General features: G+C 34.6%; 3 protein-coding genes across 4 annotated transcripts; 2 read left to right on the top strand and 1 right to left on the bottom strand.

Annotated features, from left to right (window-relative positions):
- Positions 1-109: 109 nt before the first annotated feature.
- LOC118348483 lies at positions 110-2,988 on the bottom strand. Of its 2 annotated transcripts, XM_035690243.1 has the most exons (4): positions 2,530-2,988; positions 2,287-2,346; positions 1,872-1,933; positions 629-964 (listed from the first exon to the last, which is right to left on the bottom strand). In XM_035690243.1, the coding sequence occupies exons 1-4, from the start codon at positions 2,709-2,711 to the stop codon at positions 648-650; spliced, it is 621 nt and encodes a 206-aa protein (XP_035546136.1). In that variant the 5' UTR covers positions 2,712-2,988; the 3' UTR covers positions 629-647. The 2 variants fall into 2 exon arrangements, with proteins under 2 accessions (XP_035546137.1, XP_035546136.1); XM_035690244.1 differs by lacking the exon at positions 1,872-1,933 and having other exon boundaries at positions 110-964; positions 2,530-2,980.
- A 1,865-nt stretch (positions 2,989-4,853) lies between these two features.
- Positions 4,854-11,034, top strand: LOC109002152 (diphosphomevalonate decarboxylase MVD2, peroxisomal-like). The gene is made up of 11 exons (XM_018979785.2): positions 4,854-5,138; positions 5,218-5,463; positions 6,288-6,486; positions 7,113-7,176; positions 7,320-7,383; positions 7,482-7,562; positions 8,436-8,522; positions 9,117-9,274; positions 9,382-9,430; positions 10,156-10,280; positions 10,471-11,034. The coding sequence occupies exons 1-11, from the start codon at positions 5,082-5,084 to the stop codon at positions 10,691-10,693; spliced, it is 1,353 nt and encodes a 450-aa protein (XP_018835330.2). The 5' UTR covers positions 4,854-5,081; the 3' UTR covers positions 10,694-11,034.
- Positions 11,035-12,146: 1,112 nt separating this feature from the next.
- On the top strand, positions 12,147-14,313 carry LOC109009859 (protein trichome birefringence-like 36). Its single transcript, XM_035690242.1, has 5 exons — positions 12,147-12,646; positions 12,955-13,126; positions 13,224-13,405; positions 13,537-13,695; positions 13,790-14,313. The coding sequence occupies exons 1-5, from the start codon at positions 12,294-12,296 to the stop codon at positions 14,091-14,093; spliced, it is 1,170 nt and encodes a 389-aa protein (XP_035546135.1). The 5' UTR covers positions 12,147-12,293; the 3' UTR covers positions 14,094-14,313.
- The last annotated feature ends 1,169 nt before the right edge of the window (positions 14,314-15,482 follow it).

Below are 15,482 nucleotides of genomic sequence, written 5' to 3'. Positions count from 1 at the left end.
GCTGATGTTATGCCTGTGCACTTTATCACCAACCAATCCTAAATCCCTTTCCCCGCCCCGTAAACCTTTTATATCAATATTATTGATTTTGGCTCTGTGACTTTCTTATAGGGAATCGATGAAATGGACGAAGTTGTTTCCAGAAGTCGTCATGACAAGCGGCAATTGAAGTTAAGCAATGTTGGTTTCACAACATCAAGGAGGAAGAGTGAAGAAACTGAATCAAGCAGAAAGGGACGCTGCAAGTTTTTCTAGGCTCGCAAACTTGAGCAACTTGCTCATTTCTAACTTGTCACATTTTCACTAGTTTCAGTAATCTATCTTCTTAGATTATTCCTTCCCATGGAATTTCACTGGTAGTATGCATAAAGAGAGCAGATGGGATTTCGGGCTTGCTAGATGTACATTAATGGAGTGGACTTCCATGCATTCATATATTTAAGATTTTTCTTGTGAACATCTTCACTTTGCACCCTTCAACATATATTAATTTAAACAAGGTAAAAGCAAATAAAGCACACTGATAGCTTTTGTCTTCCAACACATAATACAGGGGTAGCGGATATATGCATCAAAATATTCATCTGAGAAGTAGGCTCACAACAGACAGCCCTCACAAACACTATGGCCATATTTGTTTTCTCGTATCAGTGATATAAATCTGCGAGGAGAGAGGCCAAGGTGGCTACAACCAAGGTTGACAGTCCAATGGAGTTCCGGTTGCGGTTGCCAGACCCATGGTGATGTTTCTGATGTTGGTTATTTGCGGCACCGGCTACATATACCGGGATTAAAGCTGCGCCTCCTTGTCCAGAAGGTGATCTGGACCCCCCATTGTTTCCAGTCTCACCATTGCCAGTGGAACCACCAACCATAGCAGCTTCTTGACCATGTGCACCTTCAATCCTGCTACCACGTGCTATAGCTGTACCACTGTCACCAACAGAGCTGCTGACATACCCCCCTGTAACCATTGTTAGTGAGTAGTTTCCTCCAAAGGATCTGCAAATGCAACATTAAGAACTACTTGGCGCAGACATGTGGAAAAGGTCCAATGGAGTTCCCTCGGTTGACTGGTTTCTAATATCTATGGTGGAGGGCCGAAGCTTAAAACATGGTTCTTGCCCACCAATTTCTCAATGTAAGAATTTATACTCTTCGAATCAACTTAAACTTTTAAGTCGAGTTGGAGCTTTAATTCCATATTTTATTGGCCCACGTGTAAGGGGAACTAAGAATATAATTAAAGGTTAAATTTACATTTTGAATATTAGATTGAGCAATCAAATCTTGCGCATGCTCGATTTGGAGAACTCTTCCAATCAGAACGAAACCAATTCGGTCACCATGTCTCTCTAATGAATTTACACTTTACTATATGTAGAAGCAGAAAAGAACCAAGTGATAACAAGCCAATGGAAGTGACCTCCAAACTTATCGTCCCTATTGCATGGTTCCAATTAAGTAAAATATTTGATTCCCTGTTGTACTAGGAATTTTCTGCAGAACTTTATATATTATTTCAATGTGGAGATAGGAATGTTGATTTGAGAGATTCAAAGTTTCACTTATGTAAGTCCTAGGAACAAATTTTGTTTGATACCCTTGAGCCGAATTCCAAATTCATCTCAACTCATCTCAATTCATCTTATCTAATCATTACAACTTTTCTAAATTTCAACACAAAATATAATAAACAATTCAACTTTTTCAAATCTCAAAATAATAATAATATTTTAATAATATTTTATTCAATTTTTAATTTTCATCTCAATTCAGTTCAACATATAAACGCAACCTTAAATATTTGTTAGTGTACTAAGATCATGGCATGCATGTAATCAGTTTTTTCTTAGAGATTGGAATCTTACTCTTCAAAATATGGTAAAGTGCCTTAGATTTTGAAGGGCACTTGTACACCACACATTTCCAACTGCCAATGCATCAAAGGTTAGATATATTTGGCATCACCATGCAAGAAAAAGAAACAAATCTGTCTTATGGGAATCCCCTTTTTGACATTAAGTGTGCATTGTTTTATGCCTGATTCCCTCGCACCGTGACTTTTCAAAAAGGATAAACTAAAGGAGTTGATTATCCTACATTTAAGTATGTCTATTTCTCTTAAATCAATCACATCCAAGCTAGCAGCTTTTACCCCAATTTGTATAGTTTCTTGTTTTGGGTATCAAGTCTTTGCTATCTCCAACATTAATCCTTTCTTGTTTGCACTTGAACATGGGATTGCAGGAAAAGGACTATGTTATAAGAAAGTAAAGATCTTACAGTTCTGAAAGTACTGTCCCTGAGAACCAAGGATGTGAAGAATTGCTGGTTGAATTACCTCTGTCAAATTTGAGACCCAAAATATAACTCTTAAAGGGGAGAAATGAGTTTCTAGCTCAAACTATGTTCAGAAGTATAACAAAAGAGACAAGGAAGTACTGCCTACTGAAGATTTAATGAAGATGAAAAAACAGAAATGTAAGAGAAGAAACATATAACAAATATGAAGAAGATCATGAGCACCTGAAGAAGGGAAAGATTTCTGAAGAGGTGAGGAAGTTGTAATATTGATACAAAGGTAGGAGAAGACTATGAGAATCGCCACAGTTTCTATACTTCCCATCTTCCTTCCCACTAGCAATCCATGCATAGAGCTCCAAAACTGCATCTTCAAAACTCCCCTCTCTTTTGTAGATTGCATGCATATATTTAAGGTTGCAGTTCCACCCTTTAAATGGAGCTTTAGAGGGAAAGTAGAGAAGATGATGAGGGATATCTTTTATCTTTTTATCTCCCGAGTGATAATATGGACGACAGAACAAGATTATCGTATGCCCAATAATCGTAGAAAAGGAAAAAAAAAAAAAGGACTGGAATCTTTGGACAAAGATTAGCTACTTATTTTGGTTGAAAGTTTAACCCACTAAACTTTCTTTTTGTCTGCTCAAAGAGCAGTCTTGTTATGCTTTTTCATTGATGTCTCTATACCCTTTTATCGGTTTATGTCCATCTGATCATGTATGTATCTTCAATATTAAGGTTTCACGATTAAGTGATGATCAATTCTTTTCATAATTTTCTTATTAAAGTTAAAAAAGGAAGTGCTCGATGAATGTTATCTAAATTTAAGGATCTCAAATACAAATACATAATTAGTTTCATTAATCATGTCTTTTGTCGTAAGAAGTGATCTTATGATCTCATCAAGTTCATGTTTCAACTGGAATTGGACATAAATCAAACCCCTATTGAGGAGTCAATTAAGCCTTGCTTGATCGCCTTGCTTGATCGCATTAAATGATCACGAGCTTTGCTAGTTCTCTACTAAAAATACTGATCAAATGGTCATTAATGTAGAGTTATGTCATTGTTTCTCTGTAAATTTACCTACAATTTCCATGATCTCTAATTTGATCCAATGACCTCACTCAAGGGTATTAGTTTACTTGCCTTGTTTTCCTCACACCTTACACAAAGGACAAAAGACAGAGTTTTCCTTTTATTAGCTAAAACAATATGAATTTGGTTGAAGGATGTGAAAGCTATTACATTATAATTTTCAACAATTTTTTTTGACTCAAATATTACATGATATTAGGGCATTCATATATATTATATATTAATCTCTCTTCCGATATAAAATATTAATTTGAAGTCGAGAGTCAATATAAAATAAAGAAACCTCGTCATAGCCTTCATTATGACAGCGAAATAGCAGACGAGCAAGAATTGATCAGTTAGGACTTATAACTTGTTTCAAAAGTTTAAACTAATAGGTTGAGATATATTTTATTATTTATATTTATATCTTAAGAAATGAGCATTGACTATGTATTCTTGAACATGTTTTGGTATTCCTCAATCTCACATGTCAAGTAATAAGAAATTTCATGGGAAAAAAAAAAAAAAAAAAAACTCAACCTGAAAAATATGCTCAAGAAACTTGAATGAATAAACTTGGTTTGAAGAGCTTTCTCTATTTTTTTTAAAAATATTATTTTCCTCTAACCTTCTTTAGAGAAAAAAAAATGTATTTAAATTTCGACAAATAGAGTTTATTATTTTCGGTAAATAGTGCCAATGCCCATTATTTAAAGCACCTCTCCCAAAAGTCTCAACCATCCTTTGTTCCTTTTCACACGAAGACAAACAACAAATAGAAAATGACACTTTCTTTTATCGAACAAAAGATGGTGGGAAATTAAATAATATCTTACAATATTTTTTTAATTAAGATGATTGGATTTATTTATTTATTTTTCTTTTTTGAACTTGCCAAACGGGTTTGGTATAAGTTATAGCTTATGGCTTCACCTTCTATTTTTTCACTGCAAAAGAAGGAAATACAAGTTGAACTATGGGTAAACCCAATTAGAGGATTAAAGTATAAATAAATAATAATAATAAACACGCAACTATTTACATGATCATATTTTAAAATTGATGTTTTTATACATTGATAATATTTTTATAAGTTATTTTACAATTGTCTTTAGTATAATATATATAGTTGCGTAAAGAATGATGTGTTTATTATTTTTCATTGAGATTTATGAAAGTTTAGATAGTGAATTGAGATGAGATGAAAGTTAAATAAAATATTATTAGAATATTATTTTTTAATATTATTATTTTAAATTTAAAAAAATTAAAACGATTATTATATTATAAAAATTTTAAAAAATTATAATAATTAGATAAGATGAATAAAAATCTTCTTATATCTAAACTTCCATAAATTAGACGTTTTCTTTAATCAGATTATATTATTATAAAACCGTTTAGAGTTTCAAGATATTGAACTATATCACTTTTTTTCTCTTTTTTTTTCTACGAAGATCTTGTTCATCAACTCATACAAATCTATCGGGTAAATTTTAAATATTTTTGGAGTTAAAACCTCGGAATGATCGAAAAAGATTGCGTGAACTCAAGAAGAATCGGCAATGTAGGTAAGTACAATATGCCACTTGGTACGTTGGATTTATGGAGACTCGTGACCACCTTTTCTGCAGAGCTCCATAAATGGTGGTTCCGGTGGATCTCCTCAAGCATTAAAAAAGGGATATTCAATCATGGCGATTGGCCCCGACTTCCCCAAATTTCCTACTTCAAAAAGTCAACCATGGCAGGTTGAGAGAGAGACTCCATTATCTAAGTTTTATATAAAGCAACGGACTTCCTCTCACCACTGTGTCTCATTGCTCTCAGAGTCTCGGACCCGGAAAAGAAGTTGGGAAAATGGTGGGTGGAGCTGAGAAATGGGTGATGATGGTGACGGCTCAGACGCCGACGAACATAGCGGTGATCAAGTACTGGGGGAAGAGGGACGAGTCCCTAATTCTCCCCGTCAACGATAGCATCAGCGTCACGCTTGATCCTGATCACCTCTGTACCACCACCACCGTAGCCGTTAGCCCCTCCTTTGACCGCGACCGCATGTGGCTGAATGGCAAGGTAAAACAAATTGGAAAGAAAGTATTTCTCGTGCTTTTCTCCCCTTTCTTAATTCACTCGAAACTAGGTTGTGTTTGATTGCCGAGAGAATGGATGAAAAGTATAAATGGAAAATTTGTTTCTTTGATCAAATTCCGTTGTTTGGTACCATAAAGTATCCTTGAGGATAAAAGCGGATGTGTTGTCCACTAAGAAAGTGTGGGGTAGGCAAGGAGATTTGAATGGCTGAATTATTTGGTCCATACTGATAATGATTTGGGATTCGATGAATATTAGAGTTGACTAGATCTGGTTCGATGTAATTGATTAGCTTCTAGGAAAGAAAAATCAGATTTGGCTTCACGGAAACATAGATGATATTTCTGGGTGACTGTTTCTCATCCGTTTGGCTGCCAAGAAAGTGCTGGGAAAAGAAAGAAGTTGAAATTTTGAATATTATAGTAATCATGAAGGACAGGACGAAAGAAATGGACGGAGAGAGAGAGAGAGAGAGAGAGAGAGAGAGCCCGAGATGATAATAGTACTATTTAGCTTTGACGAAGGGTGGATAATCAGTCAATGGTGGTTGATGATATCGAGGAGGAAAATAAATCGTAGTTTCCAGTATTCTTTTGCTCAGTAAACTAACTTCTTTGGAAAACTGAACCTAATTGAAGCACCTAAACCCATCACTACTTCAAATGTGAAACAAATAGCTTTACTTTTTTTCAGCAAGAAAATATAGAATTAGTGTTTATTATCATTCTTATTATTTTACGAATACTGTTATCCTCCTACTTCTGTAATTAAGTCATGGTGCCTTTTGTTTTTGTTGGTTAGTGTAGGAGATTTCCCTTTCCGGAGGCAGGTATCAAAATTGCCTGAGGGAAATTCGCAGCCGTGCTAGTGATGTTGAGGATGAGGAAAATGGTATCAAAATTCCTAGGAAGGATTGGGACAAACTGCATTTACATATTGCTTCATACAACAATTTCCCTACTGCTGCTGGGTTGGCCTCCTCAGCGGCTGGGTTTGCTTGTCTTGGTAAACGATCTAGTCACCCAATTTTCTTTTCATACTTTGTCCCGTTTCCTTAAAATACATTAGTAGTTCAGGCCTCTAATTTTGAGCAATCACCTGTCTCATCCCTGCAAGGAACTTAAAAAAACAGGCAGATTGTCGCAAATGACCTCTCTGTTCTATATCCAATTCCTCCTCCACCTTAAATGTTTTTTGTATGCATCAACCAATGCAACTACAAGCATACTGTGGACATGTGTTTGTTTTTGGCTCAAGTAGTAAGGGCCTTAGTCTTGGTGGTATTCTCTCTTCAGGTATAAGGTTAGAACCTTTGGTGCAAACAATTTCTAGGAGCCATGTCTCATTAGTGAAAAAGCTGATGATTTACCTGATCCGTGTGGTGGGGACACATTACACCGCTCCGGGGTTTAACAGGGTAAAGATATGTTGCGTTTGCATAGTATATAATTGTCTCCAATTCGAGGATAGATTACTTATTTGTATTACAAAGGGAGCATATTCTGTATCTGCTTGGAGAAATCAATTCGTTGGGTATTTAAGCTTTAAATTAACTGCTTTCTTTCATGTTAGTAAGCATATATTAGAGTAAATGTTGCTGATTCCAAGTGTATATTCTTTTTTATTTGCAGTTTTTTCCCTTGCAAAGCTAATGAATGTGAAAGAAGATCAAAGCAAGCTGTCTGCTATTGCGAGGTATCTCTTTTCTTGATAATGCATATCCAATTATAAGGATTTTTTTAGTTGGTGGACTGAATTTCTAGTACCTTTATTTGTAGGCATCCGAGAATGATTGTTGTAGTCGGCAATGATGTTTCTTTTGGTTTTAATTAATACAGGCAAGGCTCAGGCAGTGCTTGTCGCAGTTTATATGGTGGTTTTGTCAAGTGGATCAAGGGAAGGGTGAGTTTATTTTTTCATGTTCATCTAGGTGCTTTCTGTCAAGAAAGCCTATTGCTCTGGCCATTTAGTTCTGATTCTTTGTAACTGAATATGTTAAGGATGAAGATGGAAGGGACAGTCTTGCAGTTCAACTTGCAGATGAGAAGCACTGGGATGATCTTTTTATTATTATTGCTGTGGTATGTTTTGCCCCTTGGTCAATTGAGCAGTTAATCACATGTATATTAATGTATTTAAGTTTAAATTTTTTTTAAAGAGTTGCCAATTTTTTTAACTTGCAATAGGTGTTCTCTTTTGTATATTCCCTGTGTACTTGTGCAATGCTTGTTTACTTGTTTCAATAAAAAAGACTTTTACTTATTAAGAAAGAAATTTGAGGGCCAAGTCATGCACGCAGGAGGTATACAAAGGGGAAACCCAAAATAAAAGTAGCAATGAGAAAAACTGAATCGTGGGCAGTGGACCCTCTTTTCCTTCAATATATATGCCATGCCGATTTGTTTCTAAAAGTACTTTCTTGTAGTTTTGGCTTGCTAACTTCATGTCTAAGTTGTCCATTGGTGGGATTGTATCCTGTTTGTGCTGAGATCCTGTATGTGTGCTCGAAATTATAGGCTTTGGATATGGTAAAGATTGAGCCTTCTGATCACTTCATGAAACTATTTTGATTTCCCTCCAATTTTACTTATCAAAAAAAGTTATTATGATTTTCTTATAGTACGTCTAATGTCTCAAGTGCAGACCACTGATCAATATACAAAGTTTTCTGTTACCTCTGTTTGGAAATTATATCTGTGAAATCCATATCCTACCCATGTTGTTTTATTGCCTGCTAGCTCGTCCTGTTTCTACAAGAGACAATTATAATTTTTCAAGTATGACAGAAGTATTTTTATAACCTAGTGTGCATGCTGAATGATTATTATAGTCATCATCATCCTAACATGTATACTAAACGGTTCAATTTGTAAGTGATGTTTACTTGCTCCTACTATTCCCCATTTTTTTTTTTTGTTGTTGTTGTTGTTTCAATCTTGATTTTCTTGATTTAGGTAAGTTCAAGGCAGAAGGAAACAAGTAGCACAACTGGAATGCGTGAAACTGTCGAAACAAGTTTGCTTTTAAAACATAGAGCGAAGGTACTTTTTACACGTCTTTCCTCTCTTCCAAATGGTTTTTGGAGTCCTTTCCTGAAACTAGCCATCCATCAAGGGCTCCACACATGTTAGATAGTTCTCTCCCTCTCTTCTCTCTCTCTCTGTGATTATATGGTTGAGATAACTTTGACTTCTGAAAAGGGGAAGGGAATAGGAGAGAGACAAGAAAAGGGAGGAAAACTGAAGAGAGGAAAGAGAGCAAAAAGCCATGGTTAAAATTCTTTTATATCCTTAACTTCATGAAATAGAAAATAAGATAGGGCTAGTTTTGGCATTTTCTATGGGATAACATAGAGAGAACAGTTTTATTATCAACTAAAGTTTTGCTTTACACACTAAAATACATTATTTGATCTAATAATATGGGAAACTTGCATGTTTTTTTTTAGAACTTTTAATTTTAATTTTCAGGTCTCTCCCTCCCATCTCCCCTCAGTGCCCTCACCCTTTCTCTCTTTCTTCTTTTGCTTAAGGGCGTGTCCTTTAAATTTATTTATCTATTCAAATATCTCATACTGTTTGAAATTGGATTTAACTTCTGGTCTCTGTCATTTGCCTCCTTTTGGACTGTCACAGGAAATAGTACCAAAACGCATACTACAAATGGAAGAAGCCATAAAAAATCGTGATTTTACATCTTTTGCACAATTGGCCTGTGCTGATAGCAACCAGTTTCATGCCGTTTGCCTGGACACATCTCCCCCAATATTTTACATGAATGACACATCCCATAGGCAAGTTATGCTTTAGATTTTTGGTTAACTTGGGGCTCAAGTTTTTTGTTCTTGAACTATGGAATTAAAATCTTGAATTTAATACTAAGAAAACAATTATTTCTCAGGATAATCAGTATCGCCGAAAAATGGAATCGATCGGAAGGAATGCCTCAGGTTTGATTTTCTTTCTACTATTTCTTTTCTGGAAACCTACTTGTATTGAGAAACAGATTGGACCACCCAGGTCGAATATTTCTCTGTGAATTTTCATTGTTTAGTATTTGATAAAAAAATAAAATTCTCGAGCAAGAAAAAAAACAAAGCAAAAAGAGAAAGCAGACCATGGAGGACTGACCTGAGCTATAAACAAAGGACTTGAAACAAATTCCTATTATACCTTTCTAAATTTTAATTTTCCATGTATTAAGAAAAATATAAATCATGAATTGATTATTTTTATGTGGTACTTCTATGGAAATTTCTCATGAAAGTCCTTTCTGTGATCAAGTTTTTGTTTTTTGTTTTGCTGAAGTAATGCGGAATTTGGTTTAACCTTTATGAGTGATAAATTGCTTCTCAGCCTTGATTGGCATTATACCTTTATTCATTTTATCCAGCAATTCTAACGAAGGTTAACAAAGTTGTATTGTTTATTGAGTGACAATGTCATGTGATTTTTAAGACTTTTTACCATCCAAAGACCCATTTGAGCTGTTCCTTGTATGTCTTTTTTTATTATTATTATTTTTTATTTAATGATTTATGCCATTAGACTCTCTATATATTATTGTGGTGCAAGACACCTGAGGTTGGGTTCAGCTCTGTGACCCTGTTACTGTCACCAATCGCATTGGTTATTATGAGTATGTGAATCGGTGTGACTTTCTGAAATCAAACAGGTGGCATATACTTTTGATGCGGGCCCAAATGCAGTACTGATTGCTCGTGATAGAAAGGCTGCTACTCTTTTGCTTCAGAGGCTGCTCTTCTACTTCCCTCCAAGTTCAGCTACGGATTTGAATAGGTAATATGTTCTAATGTTATGGCTACGATATAGCATTGTATTTTTACTTTACTACAGATTGGTAAGATATCAATGAACTGTCTTAGTGCAAATTTTACAGATTTTCATTTTTGTATGGCAGCCCCAAGGGCAAGTATTCTTAGTATTTTTTTTTTTTTTTCTCTCCTTGATTCTTTTGCTTATCTTTCAGTTATGTTCTTGGTGATAAGTCAATTCTAAAAGATGCTGGGATTGAGGGGATAATTGATGTGGAAGGTTTGCCACCACCTCCAGAAATAAAGGACAGCATTCCAACCCAGAAATACAAGGGGGATGTGAGTTATTTTATCTGCACAAGACCTGGGAGAGGTCCAGTTTTGCTTTCTGACAAGAGTCTGGCTCTTCTCAATCCCCAAAACGGGCTACCCAAGTAAATTTGGAGTGGTTTTTATTCTGATGCTTAATTAATCTCTTCTGCTTTTCAATTGAACATCTCAGACTGTGCCTGTGGTCACTGTAAAATGTCTATCTATCTGAGATGTTCTTTGCGTGTTTGCAGTTTGTTTCCCTTCTTTCATGTAATTTTAATTGTTTCTCCATTTCTGGGAAATTTACTTGGGTTTATGTGATCATAGTCCTTTTGACATCGTTACAAATAAGTCGTTTATTGCGTTGTAACAATTTCAGCTGTAACTTGGTAACCTTTTGTATCATCAAAAGGAGCGAAAAGAGAAAATATAGAACGATTTTTTCTTCCGGAATTGAGATCTACTCACGTCTAAGGCCCGTTTGGAATTTAGACTGAATTGAGATGAACTCAGTTTAATCTAATTTTAAATTGAGTTTAACATTTAAATATCTAATTCTCAAATTATTAAATTTATTTTAATTCAAAATCTCTTTATATATAGGACTCACAACATTTTTCAATTTAACATCTCTTTACGTGCGGGATCCAATCTTTTTCAACTTTAGGTGAGTTCCACAAAACTAATTAGTCTAATTTTATTATTTTAATTAACTACTATTCATAAAAAACTCGACTCATTTCAACTAAACTCAACATTTAAATAGGGTCTAATTTGCCTTTAAACAGTGATAGACTGCTTTTGGGCCCCAAAGACAGTCTTTGGCCCAGCACCACCTTGTTTATGTTCATTTAATGTCTAATTAAATTTTTTTTTTTCAATGGCTATCAAAAGAAAGACTATTCTATTTCCACTTCAATCGTAATTACCACAAGAACACCCCATTTGTTGCTCCTCTCCTCTCTTTCACACATCTCATTCTTATCAAAATCAAGGGTTTTGTTTTTTATACCCTATATAATTTACAAATCTATAACATATATAACTTTCAAAGCAAGAGTTGTTGAACTATAATCTTAAAACTTGTGTTGTGAAATATATTGTGTTTATGGGTATCATTATTCTTCTAAAATTGTATAAATAATTTTTCCTTCATTAAAAATGACTTTGAATTTAATTTAAGTTAGAATAATATGAAAGGTCCAAAAATCAGATTATAAACAAAATTAATAATTAATAATTTTTTCGTATATCCCACGAGTGTACGACTAGTGTGTACAATCAAGATAGGAGGTGCGTCTTCAGTTAGAGCATGCCCAATATATTGCTTAATAAGCTTAATTTGGCTCTATAATCTTCCCTTCAATCTTTGCAAACTATGCCAAAGATACTTCTTCTTCTTCTTCTTTTATTTTTTAATGTAAAAAGATAAAAAATAATATTTTATTAATTTTTTAACAAAAACATATTATCTAAACCAACGAGACGTAAAATGATGGCAAAAAAGTAGTTCGTTCCAATGATGAAAAGAGATCATAGATATCAGGTACTAGAAACGAAGGCAATGAGTAAAGAGAACATGAAATATGGCCCATCCCAGCGCAAGTCATGCCGTAATCGACCACTTGATCTAGGGATCAACATGTTGCCCTTTCAACTTACAGTTAAAATGCTAGCTTCTTCATTTGTTACCCTTCACTGCAAGCTGATTTAATTTTTGGGTTTAATGGCTAAACCGAAGTTTCAACTGACCCAGTACTCCTTGTTCATCTTCCTCGTCTTCAGCATCTTGCTATGCTTCTTTCATGTTGAAGCATCATCGGTGTTGCAGCTTGGCCTAGAGGATCATGGGCCGTGGCTCAATGAGGAAGATGAAGAAGTAATTATGGTGCAAAGCAGCCATGATTCGAGAAAAAGATGTGACTTCTCTGTTGGCAAATGGGTTTATGATCAATCTTATCCTCTCTACGACTCAAACTGCCCATATCTTAGTACTGCTGTGACTTGTCAAAAGAATGGACGGCCGGATTCTGACTATGAGAAGTGGAAGTGGAAGCCCCAAGGCTGTTCTATTCCAAGGTACTACATGCAAATTGAAAAAAAAAAAAATTTATTTGCTAGCTCTCATAGTATAAGGCATAGAGGTGTCTACCATATGATATGAATCAAATCCGAAAAGGGTTTGTGATATGCATAAATGTTGAGATCAATATTGGAATCTGGTATTTAATTTGATCTTGATGTTCAGTGTGATGTTGAGCATACAACTTCAAATATGCTGGACATTAATGTTGCTGCTGATCCTTGTCTGAAGAATGTGCAGAGTCTGAACCTGTTGAACCTTATGCTAAAACAACATGTACTAATGCTTTGCCTCCATGGTATAGGTTTGATGCTTTGGATTTTCTTGGAAGGATGAGAAAGAAGAGAATAATGCTGGTAGGAGATTCTATAATGAGGAATCAATGGGAATCTCTTGTTTGCTTGGTGCAAGGAGTTATTCCAAATGGTCGGAAAAGGGTGATGTATAGTGGTCCTTCCATGGCCTTCCATGCGATGGTAATAATTATATAAGTCAACTTTTTTTTGAGACAGCAATTAATTAGTTATAACTCAAATTAACTTAAGAATCAATTATAATCTAATTCCCATACAGGATTTTGAGACATCAATTGAATTTTCTTGGGCACCACTCCTAGTGGAATTGAAGAAAGGTCCAGAAAACAAGAGAATCTTGCATTTGGATCTGATCCAAGAGAATGCAAAGTATTGGAGAAATGTTGATATTCTTGTTTTTGATTCAGCTCACTGGTGGACTCATTCTGATCAATGGAGCTCGTAAGACAAATTTTGCAGTATTTTTTTCCTGTTCTTACTACAGAATACTCTTTCTTCATGTTATTGATGTCTGTTGGTGATGCTACTAGAGAAAATAAGAACTCATGATTCTAACTGAGGGTTATAAATAGGTGGGACTATTTCATGGAGGGAAATAATCTATTGAAAAGTATGAATCCAATGGTTGCATACCAGAAAGGACTCACAACATGGTCTAAATGGGTAGATTCAAATCTCGACCCTCGCAAAACCCGAGTCATTTTTCGGAGTATGTCACCTAGACATAACAGGTACAATGAAACTTCGAGTGCAAATGTACTTGTCTTTCTTTTCATTTTTTCTTAGAAGTCATTTTAATTAGACATTTCTGCTTTTTTCTGGCAGAGAAAATGGATGGAAATGCTATAACCAAAAGCAGCCTCTAGCTTTTTTTAGCCACCAACATGTTCCTGAACAGTTGCTAGTGTTACAAGGGGTGTTGAGAAGGATGAGATTTCCAGTTTATCTGCAAGATATTACAACTATGACAGCTCTTCGAAGAGATGGACATCCTTCTGTGTACAGTAGGGCAATGGCCCAAGAAGAGAAGCAGCATCCAAGGGACTTTTCCTCTGACTGCAGCCATTGGTGTCTTCCTGGGGTGCCTGATATCTGGAATGAGATGTTGAGTGCCTTGCTCAAACAATGAACTTTTAAGAAAAGTTAGGTAAAGTTGTTAGAATCACTGTTCTGCATAATTCGTCTTAGAAGCCTGTCATGGTTTATCATGGTACTGTGTCTTGTGATGTTTTATAGCATTGTGCCTTATGAGATGGAACAATGCCATATTAGTTTGTGATGTGAGTCTAATTTCCAAAAGATATTGAATCTGTGTTCATGGAGTTTGGCTTACATCCAGTGAAAAAATGACCGGATGTGTTTTTTCTCTCTCTCTCTCTGTTTTTTTTTTTTTTAAGTAAACAAATTTATTGATCAACAAATTAGATAAAGCCCGATACAAATACAAGAAGCCTATATGCCCTAATTAAGAGGGCGCAAAAGAGTCAAAAAAAGTCACGTAGGTCCATGCCGTTGAATTCAACAACAATTGTCCAAGTACATAAAGTGCTGTAAAATAAAACTATAAGTTCTCCTGGTGATCTCTTTTTGTCCTCGAACGTCCTCGCATTGCGCTTCTACTACAAACACCATATGATGCATATATGAATCATTTTAAACCGCTTTAATCTGCTGTATGCCTTCTATATTTGTCCAGCTAGCTAGCACTGCCACTATAGTCTCCGACATAATCTAAGTCAGTTCTACTCTATCGATTACCTCATTCCACAACAAATGACCGGATGTGTTTTGTTATGCAAATTAACAAAACAAGATAAATTGAGGTGAATAAATGAATATATCTCATCCGTTCACGTTTTAACAGGATACTTCTAGTGACTTTTTCACTGAATGTACGCTTTATTTTGGAAGTGCTAAAAAGTCGTATAAATAATTGTCTGCAAACTATAATCTTACTGAAAAGGTTTCATACCAAAAAGAAACAAATAAGTTATAAATAAAAAATTTTCAAAGTTATTGCTTTAAGCCTGATTTGAATAGAAGAAGAGTTTTATCTCATCTCATTATTATATATTTATCAAATTTTTTTTATAAAATATAATAAATAATTTAATTTTTTTAAATTTTTAAATAATAATAATATTAAAAATAATATTTTATTTAATTTTTAATTTTTATTTCAACTCAATTTAATTCGTTATCTAAACACAAAAAGGCGGAGTTTGGAGCATAGGATATCAGCTACCTAACTTTGAAAAAAAAAAAAAAAAAAAAAAAAGATAGAAATATCATTAGCTACCTAACTTTACATTGCTCGCTGCATATGTCACTTAGAGCATTCACATTGATTTCTTCAAATAACATTTCATCTCTAAATTTAAATAATTTTATCAATAGTTAGTCCACATTGAATTAGCCAAACACTTTTCATCCTAAATATCAGTTACAGTAAATTCATCTTTTTCTTCAAATATGAAAAATACTATTTCACCTTCAAATATATTGTTTATTAATATTG

The sequence above is a fragment of the Juglans regia genome, chromosome 5 (assembly GCF_001411555.2).
Source record: "Juglans regia cultivar Chandler chromosome 5, Walnut 2.0, whole genome shotgun sequence".
Classification (NCBI taxonomy): Eukaryota; Viridiplantae; Streptophyta; class Magnoliopsida; order Fagales; family Juglandaceae; genus Juglans; species Juglans regia.
This window is presented reverse-complemented; position numbering and strand designations above follow the sequence as displayed.

Bases quoted from the DNA above. Each gene is read 5' to 3' on its own strand.
- LOC118348483 (XM_035690243.1), bottom strand. From the start codon at position 2,711: ATGCATGCAATCTACAAAAGAGAGGGGAGTTTTGAAGATGCAGTTTTG. The intron at 2,347-2,529 runs GTGCTCATGATC...CAAATTTGACAG, and splicing joins GAAATCTTTCCCTTCTTCAG to AGGTAATTCAACCAGCAATT. The intron at 1,934-2,286 runs GTAAGATCTTTA...ATGCATTGGCAG, and splicing joins GGGACAGTACTTTCAGAACT to TTGGAAATGTGTGGTGTACA.
- LOC109009859 (XM_035690242.1), top strand. From the start codon at position 12,294: ATGGCTAAACCGAAGTTTCAACTGACCCAGTACTCCTTGTTCATCTTC. The intron at 12,647-12,954 runs GTACTACATGCA...TCCATGGTATAG, and splicing joins CAAGGCTGTTCTATTCCAAG to GTTTGATGCTTTGGATTTTC. The intron at 13,127-13,223 runs GTAATAATTATA...ATTCCCATACAG, and splicing joins CCATGGCCTTCCATGCGATG to GATTTTGAGACATCAATTGA.
- LOC109002152 (XM_018979785.2), top strand. From the start codon at position 5,082: ATGGCGATTGGCCCCGACTTCCCCAAATTTCCTACTTCAAAAAGTCAA. The intron at 5,139-5,217 runs GTTGAGAGAGAG...CATTGCTCTCAG, and splicing joins CAAAAAGTCAACCATGGCAG to AGTCTCGGACCCGGAAAAGA. The intron at 9,275-9,381 runs GCAAGTTATGCT...ATTATTTCTCAG, and splicing joins ATGAATGACACATCCCATAG to GATAATCAGTATCGCCGAAA.